The sequence below is a fragment of the Perissodus microlepis genome, chromosome 14 (genome assembly GCF_051167445.1).
Source record: "Perissodus microlepis isolate ML-2025 ecotype Zambia chromosome 14, ASM5116744v1, whole genome shotgun sequence".
Classification (NCBI taxonomy): Eukaryota; Metazoa; Chordata; class Actinopteri; order Cichliformes; family Cichlidae; genus Perissodus; species Perissodus microlepis.
This window is the reverse complement of record NC_140474.1, coordinates 2,478,807-2,496,208: the sequence shown is the minus strand read 5'-3', so window position 1 is coordinate 2,496,208 and position 17,402 is coordinate 2,478,807. Positions and strand designations below refer to the sequence as shown.

The 17,402-nt window shown below is 42.5% G+C and overlaps 1 protein-coding gene across 3 annotated transcripts; it reads right to left on the bottom strand.

The window, feature by feature from the left end:
- Nucleotides 1–3,473: 3,473 nt before the first annotated feature.
- Nucleotides 3,474–17,366, bottom strand: LOC146372856 (synaptosomal-associated protein 25). Of its 3 annotated transcripts, none has more exons than XM_084950414.1 (8): nt 17,285–17,366; nt 13,657–13,811; nt 9,813–9,854; nt 9,137–9,185; nt 8,773–8,890; nt 6,634–6,780; nt 6,247–6,391; nt 3,474–4,784 (listed from the first exon to the last, which is right to left on the bottom strand). In XM_084950414.1, exons 2-8 carry the CDS (start codon nt 13,738–13,740, stop codon nt 4,719–4,721), a joined length of 651 nt encoding a protein of 216 aa, XP_084806540.1. In that variant the 5' UTR covers nt 13,741–13,811; nt 17,285–17,366; the 3' UTR covers nt 3,474–4,718. The 3 variants fall into 3 exon arrangements, with proteins under 3 accessions (XP_084806540.1, XP_084806538.1, XP_084806539.1); XM_084950412.1 differs by lacking the exon at nt 8,773–8,890 and adding an exon at nt 7,681–7,792; XM_084950413.1 differs by lacking the exon at nt 8,773–8,890 and adding an exon at nt 7,681–7,792 and having other exon boundaries at nt 17,298–17,361.
- Nucleotides 17,367–17,402: the final 36 nt, after the last annotated feature.

Below are 17,402 nucleotides of genomic sequence, written 5' to 3'. Positions count from 1 at the left end.
ATGCTGTGATGCAGGCCTGGGTAGGATGGACTCCATGACTCGATTTGACTGATCAGTTTGGGTCGATTTACACTGCAAACAAGCACCACCTAAATGTGCATGTGGTCATCAAAGTAACGTGGCTGAAAGTCTTGTGATGTCATGTTTATATGACACAAACACAAAAATAGAGGATTTCAAGGTGATGCTACACCTGCTGCTCAGTCTGTGGCTTTCTGTCAGACTCGCGGACCAGAGTGTTGGATGTTGTGTGGCTATTTGTGGCCGAGATTCAAAAATGGCGGTTTTGATTTCTTTGAAGGAGACAATCTCATGACTCAGCGAGCAACGCCACAGCCTGGCCAGTCACCAGCATGCAGTCTGTCGACGTCACATTTTTGCAACTAGGGCTGGTTATCGTCAAGGATTTCCATGACCGATTCAATTCTGATTCACAAGGTGCCGATTTGATTCAATTTGATTTTGACTCAGACAGTCAGAAATCTTATAATTCTGATCATTTATCCGTACATCCATATTTTATATCTATGTATAAAAACAAAGCTGACACTGTGAGACTTCATCAGAGGTGTGAGCAGATGCCTTTGTGTCAAAGTAACTGAGGATAAAACACAAAAACATGAAGCAGATTTTCCTGTCCTGGCTTTTTATAGCAGAAAACCTTAAAATATTCTGCAGTAGAAAAACAAACTGAAGAAAACCATGAATCAACATCTGAACATTACCTGATGCTGCTGAAGTGAAGCAGAGCAAAGTTACAGAGGTTTGATGAGAGACACAGCTGAGAGTTTTGCAATTTGACATCATTTGTAAAAGTTTACATTTCTTTAGGATCGAACAGAAACGAGGCTTTCTTGTTGGAGGTCATGTGTGGCAGACAGCGCTGTACACAACGGTAGACTGGTGCGTAGTAAGCAAGCGAATAATGCAGAAAACAGATTTTTGATGGTAAACTGGTCTCCGAGTACAGTGAGAGAGAGAGAGCTGTGCAGGAAGTGTAATTTTATCGTAGTGGAAGCAAAACTGCCAAAACAAGAGTGTATCCATGACGATGTTTCTAAACGTGAAGCGGTTTTGATCTTCTTTTGTTGCTGGTTCAGTGAATTGTGCGTGCCGTCGGGTTTACATCTTTATCGGATTACCTGCTTTTTAATCGTTTGCTGTTTTAGCTGTTGGTGGTTGTTGAAATCGTTTTGTTAGCTTTAACCTGAGATTCTGGCATTTCTGGAAAAATACATTTATATTTAAGTCGACTCAGGATTTAATGAATCCATATCGCATTATTCAAACTGAAATCGATTTGAATCGGAAAATCTATTTTTTAAACCCAACCCTACTTGCAACCCCCACTGAACAGATACTAAAAAAGTAACCAGTACCAGGTACTACTACCTAATGGAAAAACCTAACAACCGAGTTAAGACGAGTAGATACCAGCGGAAAAGAGGCGTAACTACTGTTTTGGATCACGGGAAGTGATAGCAGTCCCATTCGTCCAAGCTTTGTATGTTAATGGCCAGCCAAATTTATCTGCCCACTCAAGTTTAGAGTGAGCATTTAGAGCACTGGTACACCTAATACGTTCATATTACAAGCTACCAAGCTGTGGAGTGAGCAGTTTCTGTAGGAATCTGAGCAATATTGTTTTTTTTCCCTATTGTGAGGCGTTGTTTCTTCTAAGTCTGTGAAACCATTAAATTTCTTCAGAAAAAAGAAAAAAATCAAAACATTTTTATTCACTGGACCAATTTTCTGGTCCCAGCGACACTAACTGATCCACTGAAACAAATATTTTTGAAGTGATGAATATAAAATTTGGCATGTTTTTTTACAAGTTGTGAGACAAAACTTTCTTCATACAGTTTCATAAATATTTCATGCATGTTTCAAGTATGTTCCCAATTTTAAAAATGACTGCAGAAGCAGGTAGTCCAGTCATCCACTGGCACTTTTAAATGTACCTGCAGCTCACAACTTAAAGGTTACAAAATTATGTTCTCAAAAATCCTTCTACATACTTTAAAAAAAAAAAAAAAAATACAAATTTAGTGACTGCGACGAATTCATATAAAACTGGACTTCGCAGATGTTATCACCTGAGCGACAGCTGTGCAGCTGAACCGAACCTACGAGTGTCTCCGTCTCCTCCTTTGACACACAAGACTTCTGAGAACTGGATTTTATGTTGTGAAAACTTAACTTTAATTAGCAACACAGACAAAAAGTGCTGCACGCGTAGCAGACAGTGGACTGTTTTCAGGGTGACTGAACCATAAACAGCCAGTGCAGATTTCAGGAAAACCACCTGCAGTGTTGGACAGAGGCCGCTTTCATGGCTGTGGACGAGAACATCTCGTTTTTCCTTCAGCTCGTGTCCCTATACTGCCCCCTCCTGGCTGGACTTTAACATACACGAACACTGACAGATGACTATTTTCCTGTCTTTCAGAAATTATTCTTTTTCTACTTTCTGAGGAAACCTAATGACACCCACACGTGTGTGTAGGAAATTCCTCTACATACACATGTATGTGTGTATCCATATATCAAGTAGCTACAAAGTAAGTAACCATGTCAGTGCAGACATCCTTCTAAAGTGCTTTTATTAGTTACTTTGTTTCTTTTGGTTAATCTGTTGAATTCTGTTTACGTCACGGAGTTCGGACCGGCGCTGATTGGCCTGCTGTAAACATCCACGAGAGCGTACTAATGTTCCAGATCTCATTAAATACCTGATCAACATTGCGTTCTACCAGGCCTCGTGACCCACGCGAACCAATCAGCTGCGACCGTGCTGTGTCTTTGTTGAGCTCGTGCCTGATGGTTCACACGGGGAGCTGCCCACCCGACTCCTCCGCGTCTGTTAGCTACGCGGAGCTGAACCGGTGCTGCGTGAAAACGACGAGACGTGCGAATCCTGCGAATTTCCGTAACCACGAGCCGGATTATCGCGAACATTACAAGCGGAGCTGTGCGGTGTCTTTGCGCTCCAACTCTCGGTGTCAGAGCTGGAGGAGACGCCTGCTAGCTCGGCGCTACGCTTTTATTTCGCACTGTAGCACGTTCGTACGTTTTGCGCGAAAACGCCGCCCGTGCGGGCTGCTATTGCGGATTCCGCGTGACGTGCAGTGTTTTTTAAAAGGCCGCATATGCTGTAAATAATTACCAGGCAAATGGCGCTGTTCTCCCCTCCTTCCTTCGTGGTTCTCCCGAAAGTTCGGAGTGACGAGAACAAGCGAATTGCGCAGACTCTATTCACGCAGCGCGTGTGGTTTTTTTCCTTCTTCTTCCTCGAACGCGCAACATTTTCAGGCCGCTGCGCGCCCCCATGTGCCGCAGACGCGGTATGCACCAGTCACTCCCATTCCCAACACATCAGTCACCAAACTCACGAATATGGTGAATATTTAATGACTACCATCACCCTCACAGCCCCTCCTCCCGCCTCACATAATTAATTAGTCCCAAAATCACGTACGCTATATTCCTGCGCACATTTTTTTTTTATTCATTACGTTCATATTTCAACATTTTATCGTAGCAAACACACACAAGTGATCAGCTGTAGTAGTTACCTTGTAGTTACGCACATGAAGGCCTTTTTAGGTCAACATAGGTCAGCATCATCTACACTTCTATGATTTGTGCTATATTACTCAGCAGTGCATAATTAAACAAAAAACAGCTTCTAAATCCCCCAAATTACCCAATGAACGATTTCAAACCTAGCAGCTAATAAAAAGACAGCATAGTTTACTTAAGGATCTCCCTGATTGGCTAACATTACAAACACAGACATCAAGTACAAATCAATTAGGATATGGTGACTTTTGGCATTGTCAGCAAACCTTTGACGTGCACGACTGAGAGACAGGGTCGTAAAATCAGCAACAACGTCACTTGGTGTCACCACCATTTTCTATCAACATGGAGACAAAAGGAAGATGGGAGAGGCCAGGAAGAATGCATGTTCCGCTTGCGTCCGCTTGGTGTCGCCAGAGATCCTCCATTGTGGGGAAATACGTATTTCCTTCTTCTGGGCAATACCCGACTGGGCCGACAGAGGGCGCCGTCACATACGTGTTTCATACACAGTGGCAGATTTTGGAGAAAGTGGAAGAACAGGGTTGTGTAATTTGGGACTGGACTGGTTGCTTTTCAGAACATTTTGCTGCACAGATGCCGTTATTCCCCTGTCCGTCCGGCAGATGGAAAAGGCGACGTATGGGCTCATGTTTCACAACACCACAGCAGGGACAGCCGCTCTTCACACAAATTGACGTATTTGTGTGATTGTGCTCTCTACTGCTACTGCTGGCAGTGATGGTGCTGCTGGAGTGACCCAATTTTTCCCCACAGGGACCATTAAAGGTTCCCAAGAGCTAAAGGAGGCCACGCTGAGCGGTAAAACAGAGCGTACATTGCATTGCAAACTGACTTATAATAATCATAGGTCACATTTTATACAAATAAACAAAACTTACGACTTTCTATTATGATATTTGGGGAACAAACAGGAATGTTAAAATACGGCTTACGGAATAAAGAGCTCCACTTTAAACCCACTAGTAAAAATAATGGACTTACGGCCTCTAGATGAGTTTTACAGCACATTTCACTGTCAAAAGTGAGTAATGGGAGGTTTAAAATAACAGTGTCAGCATACTGGCACGGCACGCAAAAGCACAGTTTAATAGAAAAAGACTGGAAGAGCACTTCTATCGTTTCATGAGGTTGGTAGCCTTCTGGTTGGCAGCACTGATTCGGGTAACGTTGAGATTAGCCTGCAGAGGATGGGAAAAAAGAAAGAACAAGGAAGTGTTAACAAGAATGTGGTAGGCAGGCACAAACAGCTGTGCTCTCCATCTATCTTTCACTTTCAGGTTTGCTTAATTGCACTGGATAATCAAAGGAAGGCCTTACAAAAAAGGCTCGGCAAGCTCTACAGTCCAACAACACACAGTAGGGTGAATATAATCAAACACCTCCTGCTCAGAAGGAACTGTTCATAGATAAGAATTCTTAGCTTGAGTGCTGTTAGCACAAGTTCCTGTGCTGCTTTCATCTCTGACTCAAAGGGAAGAGCACAAACTGCTTCTGTCAGGTAAAAAGCCCCATTATTGATTTCATTCATCTCCCTCTCTGGGCACAAGCCTGAGATGAACTGCCATAATTCCCCTTTCCTCTCCTCACTAAGATCCCAGATAGATCCGTGTGAAACTCATGGAACTCCATCTTCCGTCTGACTAAAGGATCTGGAAACAGCTATCCACCCCTTACCTACCTCTCAGCTGCTCTACTGCAACTCTGTGTATAAGATTGCCTAATTCCACTCTCACTCTCTATTTCACATAGTTCAATGTACAGCAGCTTGACTTTTAACTGGTACAAAGAAAAGACAGCAGGTCACTCCTGTTTATGGCTGCTCAGGTCTGTTAACTGCCTATTTTTCCTCCATATCACAGAGATCATTATCCCAACAACTTCTGGGAATTCTCCCCTAACGGTGACCAGGCCACGCTCTCATTGCTTCCAGACTCTGGAATAGTCTGCCCTCCTACATAAGAACCTGTGAAATCAACTTTGAAGATGAACCTATTTTCAGTTGCTTTTGTTCAAGTATAGTCTTGAGAAGCTATTGCCCTTTTGTTTGACTGTTTACCGTTGTTAGTGCTTCTTCTCTGTATAACATGAGCTCCATGCTATTTTTTTAACTGGGTTCTTGGAGAACTGGATGCCAAAGCAGATACAGGAGTCTGAGGTTTGCTGGCATGTTCTAGGTGTGGCTGTTTTCACAGAGTTTCACCGGTCTAGAACATGTCAAAGGAAAAGCTTTTATGTAAAGTCCTCCAGTTTTGTAAAATGTGTTTATTCATCATGTGGCTAAAACAAAATCCAACTCTAACCCTGACCTGGTGGGAGTTAAGAGCTTAATGTCTTCCTTGGCCTCCTACTCTTCCGAATCCCTACCTGAGTTTACTACAAGGTGCTTTGAGAGTCTTGTAAAAGTAATCGTCGACTATTTACTCTTTATCTGGCTTTATTTGAGCGATATAGTAAAGAGTGACATGAAAGCAGAGGGGAAGGCATGCGGCAAAGGCTACAGGTCGGATTCAAACCCGGCATATGGTTGCACGTTCATCCCAGCGAGCTAAAAATTGTTACATTTAACAGAGTCTGGTGAAATGAATTTTATTTGATTAGTACACACTGAGGTCTCCTACATGCAGAACAGGACAGCGGTACCTTGCCCTGTATGCGGTCGATCTGGGAATTCTGTGTTTCCAGCTCGTTGCCAATGTCCAGGGCCATGCTCTTCAGATTTCCGACGATGCTGCCCACATGTGCCAGGTTCTCCTCCATCTCGTCCTCGCGGGCGTCGCCGGTCGCCCTGACACGGGCAGGAATAAAGCAGGAAAACATTAATGCTGCAAAGATGTGTGCAAGTTTTTGTGTTTGTGTTTGACCAGCTGCCTGTGTGTGATGGCTTAAGTATTAGATGTCAGTTTGCTGTAAAGAAGAGCAAACACAGACACACACACTCAGACACACACAAACCGTGTATGCAGCTGCCATCTCTCAGCTCACACAATAACACACTCCACTAAACTCTGTGTGTCACTCTCTCCCTACCTTCGTATGTATCCTCCACTCATAATCATCTGCTCTCTCTCATCCACGACCCGAGATGACGGCGGCTGATTGGCTACAACGCCATCCTGGCTTGAGGCTCTGCCCCAAACTGCCTTGTATGCTCCACTCTCCTCAAAAGCCTTTAGTCTGGAAGAGAAAGAGACAATGACCCCATGGATGTCGATTTTAATGAGTGAAGTCTGTTAAACGTGAAACGTGAGAACCACAGGTGTACCCATACTGCTCCTGCAGCTACAGTACGGGTACACCAAGGGTCCATTTATACCATAAAACACGACAAACATGGCGCTGGACTACTTCAGAGCAAATCAGAGCAGCAAAGCAAGCCGACAGCAAAAGCTAAAAGCAACTAATGAACCAAATCTGAAGAGTTTTCTCATGTTTAAATCTCAGGAGGCTATTTGCTCCTTGTCAGCGTCGCACTGTATGTTAAAGCACCTTACTGGAAACATCTATTTTACCTCCAGTGCTCACTGGTATCACTGGGATCATCCTGATCAGTGCGTTTGGGGTCTCTGCCCATAAAGAACAAGAACTATATCACATTTAGATCTGCACTTCAGAGTGGTTTCTTTAAGAAGAACACTCAGTTTAGCTTTCCTGCTAAGTGCCAAAAACTACAAATATGGTCATTTCCAACACGGCAGCAGCCATAACACCAACGCCGAGCCCTGAAAATGTGAAATCGCCAGAAAAAACTGGTGAATAAGATGGCTGCTCATTGTGATGGTGTTTGAATGTTGTAGTCTGACCTTACAGAACGAATTCAACTTTATTAACATTATAATAACAGGACCGAGCTGACAGATTGCTTTGATATGGTGGAAAAGTGCCTTTTGTATGAATCTGAGGTTTGTGGTGAAGCCGCTGCAGTAAACGTGGCCCAGGGCTGTGAATCAGGTATAATTTAGGTTTTTACAAATAGATTCCCATAATTTTATGACTACATCTCATATACTTACCTCTGAATAATGTTTACAGACAAACACACACTCACACACACACGCCACACACACCTCCACCTACTTATCACAGGAGCAGAGACCACAGCACTTGCCCAGGTCAGTCAGGTTTTTCTCTGCCTCCTTCATATCAGAGTTGATCTGATCCAAGCCCTCCTCTATTCGCTCCAACTGCTCTATGAGAGGATGCGGCGGAGCAGGATGAAGGAAGAGCAAAGGTGAAAGAAAGCAGGAAATAAGGTTGAACGTAACGAGAAGAATGGAGGGAGAAGAGAGGAGGAGGGAGGTGGAATAAAAGAAAAAAATCACAAAGTATTTCCACGCGGCTGCACAGATGAACTGAGAAACCAGCCACCAGAAACGTGAAACAGAACACCACCACGCTGCGCTAAATGCTAACAGCACACTGGACCAAACGGTGCAGAGCCAACGTCCTTTGACCTCGGTGCCCACTTCCATTCTGTTTTATTCTCTCGGGCTATGTACGAAGGATGTTTCTGCATCTGTGCTTCTTTTAAAGAAGATTTTAAGGAACATTTCTACAAATGTGTCTTCCAAATCCAAATTTAGGTATTTTTAGTCACGTGCAGTTAGAAAACTCTTCATTGTCACCGTTCTGCTATAAACAGACATCAGATGCAAGAGATGCAGAGCTTATCTGTTATATCGAGTTCATTTTTACAGGCCTTTGTCTATAAATTAGATTTTTCTGATCCTTCAAGCCAAAAAATCTCTACTTCAGAAACACCAAACGTGTAGTTATTCACATCCTGAAGGCTTTTACCAAATAGTTTGTTCATATATATCATTCAGATCCTGATTCACTGAACATCTATTAGTAAAAACATGCATTCTTTGTCTTTTGGCATTATTTTCTTTTTAATGGATCAATTAAAACTAATTATTAAATTAAAAAAACTTTGAGTTTAATACTTGGGCAAAAGGAAACGAGCAGAGAGTGACATCATTCACTCAAGATGGCTTATCGAGTAATTTAAGCCCCTGATTATTATGATGATGACGACTGATTACGATTATCGTTGCTGAAGGAGTCTGATAATCTAATCACATTTGATAAACACTGCAACACATTTAATGGAACTGGGCACCAGTTTTTAGGGCCTGTTTGGATAAAGACGCAGGTTCCTGGACCTACTTCCTGAGTGGCCAGATACAAAGGCCACAGCACTGGGCCATGTCTGTCAGATTCTTCTCTGCCTCTCTCATGTCCCTGTTGATGGAGTCCATACCCTCCTCAATACGCTCCAACTGCTCTGTTTGAACGGGAGTTTTATGGTGTTGCCACAGCAGGAGCAGAGATCAATACAGAGATGGGCATGTTTACACAATGTGTACTGGCGAGCCTTCCAAATCAAAAGCTCAAATCAGGGATATTTACACAAAAAGGCTAAATTATGAGAAAAAAACTTGATACAATGAGAAATTTAAGAATAAACACAAATTTCAAATTTTATGGTCAAGACAAGTCTTTACATTTAAGCCAAGTAAAACCTGTTTACCTCCTTGTTCATCCAACATCACCACAGTCCTGATCCCAACATCTTTACTCTGGAGGAGGGAGCACATAAAAACCCGTTACTGACAGGAGCCCCAGCGACGCATCGTTTACAAACAGGTTTTTATTGCACATATGGAAATCGATTTAAAGACGTTTGCTGCAGACGCCACGTGGCGATCCACTGAGCTCCTGCTCACTTCTTTAAATTCTTTCTATTTTAGATTTATGGTAAAAAGCCAACAAGGTAAGACTGCCTAAACTGTTTATCTGCAGTAAGATCACATGACCTCGATCCTGATCACAGTGACTAAAAGTAAACAAATGGCTGTTATGGAAAAAGAACGTATGAGCACTTGACATGAATGCTGTGCATTATGGAGTAATGAAAAAACCTGCTTTCCTCACTGTTCTGCTCTCCCGGCCGTCGTTTGTCCAAAATCATTTTCCAGGAGCTTAAACTTAATCATAACACTGCATCCGTCTTTGTTAGAGTCATCCTGACAGGGATCTCTGGTCATTTCCTCATGTGGAAACACAGCAGGCTAATTTACAGATGATGATGACAAAGTTCACAGTGAGGTTTGTGCTTCATCACTCCATCACTGTGGGGTTCTTTGTTTCTTATTGCTAGATTATAGTGTGTGTGTGTGTGTGTGTGTGTGTGTGTGTGTGTGTACCTCCTCAACCAACTGAACCATCCGCCGCGTGCTCTCCAGTGACTGAAAGACACAAAATCACTGCTTCAATATTTAACATTCAACACATTACATGAACTTGTGAACTGCGTGCTCATCAAGTCATTTTTGTAGCTTTAATTTTGTTCTTAGTTATACAAACAGTTAAAGTTTAGTATAACCTATAGTGAAGTCCTTAAATTCCCCTCTGCAGCTACACATAAGTTAAAGAAATACATTAAATGCATCCGACCAACATAAGAAACGGTGCGACAATAACAGAAGTGCAAGAGTGACTGAGTCTTGGAGGTCTTTCAGCCTGGTTTAACAGTGTGATGGTGTGAGGTCAGAAGCTTCTCCTCATTCAGCAGACGATGCAGGTGAATCGTTTCATGTAGCTGTCCTGCAAAGTGGGGAGGGTGGTCTTAATGGCCCTGTCAGTGGTGTGGATCACCACCTTAAACACACACTACACAGGAAGCTCAAGCTTCCAGGCCTCTGGTAGGGCAGTGGTCCCCAACCCCTGGGCCACAGACCGGTACCGGTCCGTGAGTCGTTTGGTACCAGGTTTTTATTGTTATTTTGTTATTGTTTTTATCGTTAACTCGTTTCCCTGGGTCTTTTCCCGTGTGTTATGACTAAATCTTATTTCTTTTTGGTACCAGTACTGGTTTTATTTTTTTGTATTTATCCGGGACACCTTAAAGGCCGGTACGTGAAAATACTGTCGGACCTAAACCGGTCCGTGTCCAAAAAAAGACCATGGCCGCCTACAGGGGCGAGATAGACCTCGTCCTCCATTATATCAGATATTGATGCAATTTCTTATCATCAGCTGAACAATGACAGCAGCTGGTAGTAAGTTAATATTCTACATTTTAATATTTGAGGGTGTAAAAACACATTTAAGCTCTGTCAAAAATGCAGTCAAACTCAACTCGCACCAAGTGTGAAAATCTAAAGCTACAACTTGTTCTTGTTCCTCACTATTGTTCAGTAACCATCTCTGAGCATCAGTATTGCGGAATATGTCATAGTTTCAGCTCCAAATGTAAAGAGTGACACATGGGAGCAGGAACAAGTAAGATATCTGATGTGTATAGAAAGTCATTTCTAGTTAAAAGAACTTTTAACTTTCTATCAAAATCGTCTTTATGTCATTAAGGAGTTATTATAGGTTATAGCAGGAGGATACAGTCTACATCAGTCATGCGCAGAAACTGCTAGCTGCCTGTTTATCTACCCCTAGGTCTGTGTGTGTGTGTGTGTGTGTGTGTGTGTGTGTGTGTGTGTGTGTGTGTGTGTGTGTGTGTGTTGTGTAAATATCATGTCAGTCCTCTGGGATTTCCCCACTGATGGGATGATGAGGTGACACATGTCTCTGACCTGCAGTAGCCTTTAAACACCAGGGAGTGTGTGTGTGTGTGTGTGTGTGTGTGTGTGTGTGTGTGTGTGTGTGTGTGTGTGTGTGTGTTCAAAACTACCCCCACTGAATGTATGAGCTCATCTGTGCCAGACAGTTGCACCTGGAGACCAGCTGTCTCCAAGGCAACCAGGTGAGCCAGGTGCCCTTGAAGAGGCCCGCCCCTCAGGCAGGGTTGTGTCCTCTGTGGCTCAGCAGGTTGTGTAGTAGTTTGCGTCACTCTTCTTGCCAGTTTGTTTATTATGAATTCTTGGTTTTATTGCTGAGATGCTCTAATTATAATTATCCTCATTAGGTTTCTCTGACTGACACACAGAGTGTGACACGCTCTCCGGGGTATAAGCTGAGGATGCTGCTGTGACTCGCTCCCGTCCATATCACCACTGTTAGATTGTATTTTTCTTCGCTCCTTGCCAGCCTCAAAAATGTGTTGGCAAAGGAAATACCCGACTACCTGTTCTGGTCTGACACTTTCATGATCTGTTCTTTAGGCCGAGTTAGCTGAAGGGTAACGCACATGTAAAACCATGTTCATATGAAACATGGCAAAAGTGTCAAAGGAGAAGATGAATCCGCGTAATTCCCATGAGCCGAACATTCAGGCTTGGCTTAGTTTCACATCGTTTTTCTACTGCAGACGGGGGATAAGTGGATATGGCCCAATATCCTCATCTCGTTTTCTGTTTACAGGAGCAGCCAGTCAGAAGAAAGGGAAGATGGCCTTAAAGGGGGAGGAGCTATAACATCTGGAACTGGGAATTCAGTTTGCTCAAAGAGTCTGTTACTTGTAGTCATGATGATATAGTGTAGGATTGTAAGGTCGTGCAACAAAATGCTCCTTGAAGTAACTGTTGAAAACTATCTCTGCTTTTAAGATTAGACAGACCGCTCTCACTCCCGAGGCGTAACATGCCGACGTTTTGTCACATCCCGCGGTGTTCCTGAGGAACGCGAAAGGTGACCTTCCGCGTTCTAATGCTACGCGCCGGTACTAGACGTTCCAGCCAGGTACTCCAGCCCTGCTGGGGGATTCCCATGATGCACTGGGTGTTTCTTCTTCACTCACTATGTGTTAGTAGACCTCTCTGCATTGAATCATACTTGTTATTAATCTCAGGCTCTCTTCCACAGCATGTCTTTATCCATGTGTTTTTATGGCCTGAGCCTGGTTCTGTCGGAGGTTTCTTCCTGTTAAAAGGGAGTTTTTCCTTCCCACTGTCGCCAAAGTGCTGCTCATAGGGGATCACATGATTGTTGGGTTTTTCTCTGTATGCATTATTCAAACTTTTTCTTTTTCTGAAGCCAGCCTAGAGCCCAAAGACAGACCAGGCTCAGTATGGAGCTCCATACTCCATAACTGGTCATGGTATGCAGTCTGATTCATTATTAATGACTTGCAACATAATGTTTCCTTAAGCAAAATACAGTGTAAAGTGTATTATAGCCCCTTTTTCTTTGCAGTTTTTGCTCTCCATATGGTGGGCTGCACTGAAAGGAAATATTTGGCATCCCTGATAAAATTCACTATATAAAAAAGAAATAATACGTTTTTATTTTTAAGTAGAATCACTTAAATCCCACTGCTGTTTCAAGGCAGTCTATGAAATACTCCAAACGTCTAATTGATTCATTTGTGATTCTGGAAATGAATTTCATGTCCTGGAACCTGATGTTTCAGATGTGCCGTCTCATACGAACTAATCTGTGTCCACATTTAGAGGTTAGTGGAGCTGAGGAAGTCCTTTCGCCTCCACAGAGAGACCACAGCTCGAGTTATACACTTCACAGATATGGTTGTGTTTTAGCCATATGCTACACAGACACAACTAGAACAACTTTGTTTGGTCCTTTAGTTCTCATACAACAAGTTTTTACGTTGGGACAAAAGAGGTTAAAAGATATCAAGAAATTATTTCACTTTTTATAAACAACAAAATTCCAGAATTCCAAACGCTTCCATTTTCCTCCAAACCTTCATTTATGTTGTCAAGTTTGTTGACTTCCTGCTCCTGGATTTACAGCCGGGTCGTGAGATATATTGTTTATTTGTTCATGCTCATGGACATGAATTGTGACATTTTTTTGAGATGGCACAAATTTGTGAGTAACGTTTACAAGAGGGAAGTATATTTCATGTCTGCAGCACATGTTTTGTCCAGTCAAAGGAAACTAAGGACGTGGTGAGATGACCAGAAATCTTCTTTCAGTCAGGGAGAAAAAGCTTAAGACTGAAAATGGTGAAGGACCGTCGTTGACGGTTTAAATCACAGGAGGGTTTTAGGCATGAGAAAAGTAGGTAAATTACACAAACAGGTGTTATCAGGTTAATGTGCACTGGATACAAGTGTAACAAGTAAACGGCCATTTCTATGTGTGGTTGTTAATAATTAATAAAACACTTATTTACCATCATAATCCTCTTACCTCATCTGTGACCTGATTGGCTCTTCTCTGTAACTCCTCCTGCTCTGTGAGGATGGGCGGGTCTGAACGTGCGTTAGCAGCCATGTGTGTTTGTGTGTGTGTGTGTTCAGTCCCAGGTGAGCGGATCAGACTGCAGCATCAGGTGTCTTTAACAGCTGGAGAGGGTGAGAGTGAGGCCATGATTATTTTTCATGACTGACAATAGACTCGAGCAGACAGACGCCAGGCAGGCAGACACGCAGCACAGGCAGACACGCAGCACAGGCAGACACGCAGCACAGGCAGACACGCAGCACAGGCAGACACGCAGCACAGGCAGACACGCAGCACAGGCTCTCGCTTACACAAACACGCTTCAGGATAACCACATTTATTTTTTAAGAAGCAGTTACTTTTATTTCCAACAGACTGTTTCGTTTTAATGGCAGTTACTGTAACTGTCAACAGTCAGCCAGTTAGCACTCAAAACATCAGCTGCAGCAGCCTTTTGCACACATGAACGTGATACTTCAAGGTCAAGGGGACCCATAATACTCATTTCCTATCAAAAGAATAGTTCTGAAACATCCACAGTTCAGAATAATCCTTCTTTGTCTAACACGGGCTTTGATGCAGCGTCTCTTGTCTAAAACAAGCTCTCTTAGCTCCTTCCTCCAGCCTTAAAGGCTAGCTTCTTTGTGATTCACATAATAAACACCTAACACACTAAATTACACTAAAATCATCTTCAGCTAAAACCACAAGCAATTCAAATGGCCAAACAGGAAGAAGGATGAACTCTCAGGTTAGCTTAGTCTGAATAAGTCATTTAATGTGTGCAGGAAAAAGCACTGAAGCACACTGTCGGGTTCCTTCTTGTCCCTGTCGTCATTCTTCTTAAATTCATCCATAGTTTCTGCTGCCGATCCAGGTCCAAGTCACGCAGGTCTGAGCAGAGACACCCAGACCGCCCTTTCCCCAGCCACCATCTCCAGTTAATCCGGGGGTTAATCAGAGTCATTACTCACTTATATATACGCAGATACAGGCCCTCATAGGGCACAGGGGTGGGTCTGAAACTGGGTGCTTTTTAGTTATATTTTCAGCCTTTGGAGCTCTTATAATTTTGAAGAAGAGGAGATATATTCACACAACATTTTCAGGTGTAAGTGCTGTTAAAAGCTAAAATCAGTTTTACACCCACTCTGAATCTGCTTTTCTTAAGCACGACTTAGTTTGAGCATTAATATCAAGTCAAAATTATTTTCATCTAAAACAAAGCTCATATGAGTGAATCTCTGTTTTTTACCTCCAGTTTCAGTTTGCCCTGCAGAGTGATGACATCACACACATATTTTTTTTAACCTGCTTTCCCGTTGTTTCCTGCTCAGATCATTCTCTCTGCATATGTCATTCAAATATGAAATGGTAGGAATTTTCGTCCTCTTTCACTGGATGTTATTCTTGTGATGGCAAGACACACGGTCTTCGCACAACTCCCACAAAGGCTCTTTAGAAAAGACCACAATTCAGTTATAAAGTGCTACAGTATCTGCATGAATGCAGTGCGGCCGTCGGCTCTCACAAGCGCCTAAAATGAATCCCTCCTCACTCTTACAACAACTGCCTCCTCTGTAATTAGGAGTCCACACAATGCCAGCTTCTAACCAGGTGTTGAGTCCTCACACACACACACACACACACACACACACACACACACACACACACACACTTCTCTTTGTGTGATCAGGCTGCAGCATCATAATTAGCCCTAACCACTAATCACCACCTGCTGGAATAAAGAAGAGGAACAACAAGAAAGAAGAAAAGAAAAAATGAGCCACGATGCTCTTGATATTAAAAAAATCAGTTTTAAATATTATGCACCATAAACTGATAAATCTTTTAGTCTACAAAATGAAACTGCTAAAATAGACAGAGGTATTCAGTCTGTGACACAACACAGAGAAGAAAACGACTGTGTTCGGCTTTTAAAGGCTGATGTTCATCAGGTTGACTGTAAACTAGATTTTCTGTAACACTTGACAGAGTCACCTCCTTTAGCTTGACTATCATCACCAGTATCTCCTCCAGCTGTCACGTTAAAGTGATGCACGCTTAGCTAAGAGTGACCAGAGACAAATAACCAACACACACAAACATGCAGGCTTTGGCACTGCTTCCTAATCACAGGCATAATAATGAGCATTCATGTTCAGGAGTGCCCAAAAGTGGGCGGGGCATCACATGGCACATCCCCCAAAATATGATGTATTAATGTACTACACAGTACTACTATAGATAAAGATACCTGCACTATACAAGTCATTAAAATCTTCTCCAGCTCAAATCCACAACTATGATCCATATTTTCATATTACAACTTTTTACTATTATTTAAGGGGGATTGTGAATTTTACCCCGTCACAATCAGCTTTAACATATTTAATGAAGCCATGAAAGACTTTACCTTCATAATTTCTGCATTAACAGCCCTCAGAGGACAGAGGCGGGCTGAAATTTAATGTTTTTTAATTATTATTCCCAACATTTTTGACCATTTACAACTTTTTAAGTAGATGAGATAGTCGTGTGATAGTTTCAGGATCTGTAGAAAACTTGAAATCTGTTTTACACCCACTCCAAGTGTCACAATTTAAAGCCAAATCTTCTTTTCTTCAGTACGACTGTTTGTTCTGGTCAGTTTAGAGCATTACTATCAATTCAAAATCTTTTTCACGACTACGTTAGAAAATTATTTTAGAAGATGAGCCTGGGATCAAATTTAGGTAAAAGGAGACTTTTCATATGGTACAACCTGTTCTGAGCAGCTACTTCCGTCATATAGTGACATCACTCTTGTAAGTTTACCACAAAAATGCTCTTTGGATTATTATTTTTTAAATCAAACATCCGGGTACCATGCTGTCTTTTGTTCCTCTACTGTTTTTTGACCCCATTGTGATTTCTTGCGGCTACCTCTGGTTCTGTGGTGACAGCAGGTGCAGGTGTGTGTCACGGGCTCACCTGGTCACAGGCTATGGCAGTTCATTTACGTGTACACGAATTAAACTGCAGCCTTAGCTGTGAGGCTGACACGGAGTGATGGGGATGATAACGAAGACAGGATTCTCCTCATCGTGCTGCCCTGTGAATCGGCGTGGTGACGTATATTTGTTTGCCGTTTTCGCGATCAACTCGTGCGTGAGAATATTACCAGGTACACGCGCGGCAGTTTTTAATATTTGATTGTTCAAGAGCAAAACGACGGAGTCTGTTTGAATTAATCTCACAAATGTCACAGATGAAATATTTAGTTTTTATTGCCTGTTTGACCGTCACCAGTTAACCTGTGACACCAGTTAATCTGGAACACCGGCCCTGTTTAACACCGAGCACACACAATATGAATGAACTTAAAGTAACGGGTCTGTTTTAAAACGTAAAGAGTAAAAGTAGAGATATTTGTTTAAAAATGTGGGGAGTAAAAGTAAAAAGTAACAAGAAACGCTCACGTTAAGTAGAGATACCTGGAAATTCTACTTCGTTACTTCCCACCTCGGGGTCACTCTGATGACCAACTTTTACATTTGAAATAAAAACAGTTTTTTTAAAGCTGCCTCTTTTCAGAGACAACATCCATACGAACCTGTGTTCCGTACCTTTCATCCGGTCCTCTTCATACGCTCGTGCTCTGTCCTCGTGAACCCATCAGCACACTGAAACCTGTTGCTCTTCCTCGGTTACTCCTCCTCAGCATCACCGCT